General features: G+C 67.6%; 1 protein-coding gene across 2 annotated transcripts in view; it reads left to right on the top strand.

Moving 5' to 3' along the window:
• The first annotated feature begins 407 nt into the window (after positions 1–407).
• The window catches only part of PGPEP1 (pyroglutamyl-peptidase I), a 36,038-nt gene continuing 35,327 nt past the window's right edge, over positions 408–1,118 (top strand). The window contains exon 1 of one of the 2 annotated variants that reach the window (XM_027771296.1): positions 408–473. Coding sequence is in view for 1 of the 2 variants with exons in the window: in XM_006147120.2 (XP_006147182.1) it covers positions 440–473 (34 nt within the window). In the remaining variant the exon portion in view is untranslated. The remainder of the gene's footprint in view (positions 474–1,118) is intronic. The other variant, XM_006147120.2, reaches the window with a different exon arrangement.

Raw genomic sequence — 1,118 nt, 5'->3', positions numbered from 1 at the left:
ATAAATAAAACGGAGTGTCTAAGCAAGCCTTGCTCTGGGATCGGCGCTGCACCCCCCTTTAAGGTATTTCTCAGCAGCCCGACTCCAACAGGCGCTCAATGAACACGTGCAGAATAAAGCGGCAGTTGGTCCCCAGCGCCCGGCTCTGTGCTTGAAACCGGTGACACCCGCCGGGAGAGCTGTCCCCATCCTCCAGGTAAGCACACTGAGGCTCAGGCTGCCAGACTGCGCGCTCCGAGGCTCTGCAGTCCGGGAGGCCACGGAGCGCGCACGCTGCGTCCCGGACCCGGGGGGCGCGCACGCTGCGCGGTCGGCGATGGGCGTGGCCTGTCGGATCAGGGGCGTGACCGGGGGCGTGGCCGGGGCGTGGCCGCGCGGGATCTGAGCCGAGACAGCGGCAGCGGTGGTCGCCGGGTCGGCGGCGCAGCCGGATCTCGCCATGGAGCAGCCCAGGAAGGCGGTGGTGGTGACGGGTACGTGGGGTGTGTGTGCAGGGAGTGGCGGGGGGGACGCTGATGGCGACGACCGGGCACAGGATCGGGAGGGACAGCTGAGGGGGCTTGAGTGCGGCGGGGCAGGTGCCAGAAGTCGCCCCGGGTGTATATGTCACCGCCTGCAGGAGCCAGGTCAGTCCAGGCGACCTAGAAAGTGGAGGAGGAGGTGCCCCTGTGACCCAGGGTCAGGGGTCAAGGCAGACAGGGGCTTGGGGGGTTGCTCGGACAAGTGACCCGTGCAGGGCAGGCCCCTCTGGCGACCTTGCATGCTCGGGGTCCCTGCGGACACCTGCCTGCCCCGAACGCCCCGTCCCCGGGCTGGACCGGACTCCGCCTTCCTGCCCTCCCCGAAGCAGGGCCTGTCCCCACCCCCGCACCCTCTGGCCCCAGGGGACAAAGGCTGATTTGCAGGCAGGAAGTGTCCCGGTGACAAATGAACCCCTACCTCCTACTCCCCAAGCCCTGCGCTATTGGGGTTAGGGGCTGCACCCCCAGGGGAAGGGACAGGTGGGCATCTGGGGACCTCGGGCGCGGGGCCGCTTTCCAGACGGTCACAAGGACAGTCTTCGCCAACACTTTGTGCCCGAATTGTTTGTGAATGAGTTCGCTCCCCCCACCCCCCTG

This window comes from Tupaia chinensis, unplaced genomic scaffold (assembly GCF_000334495.1).
Source record: "Tupaia chinensis unplaced genomic scaffold, TupChi_1.0 Scaffold000201_1, whole genome shotgun sequence".
NCBI classification, from domain to species: Eukaryota; Metazoa; Chordata; class Mammalia; order Scandentia; family Tupaiidae; genus Tupaia; species Tupaia belangeri.
The sequence above is the reverse complement of the archived record's forward strand: the minus strand, read 5'-3'. Positions and strand labels throughout refer to the sequence as shown.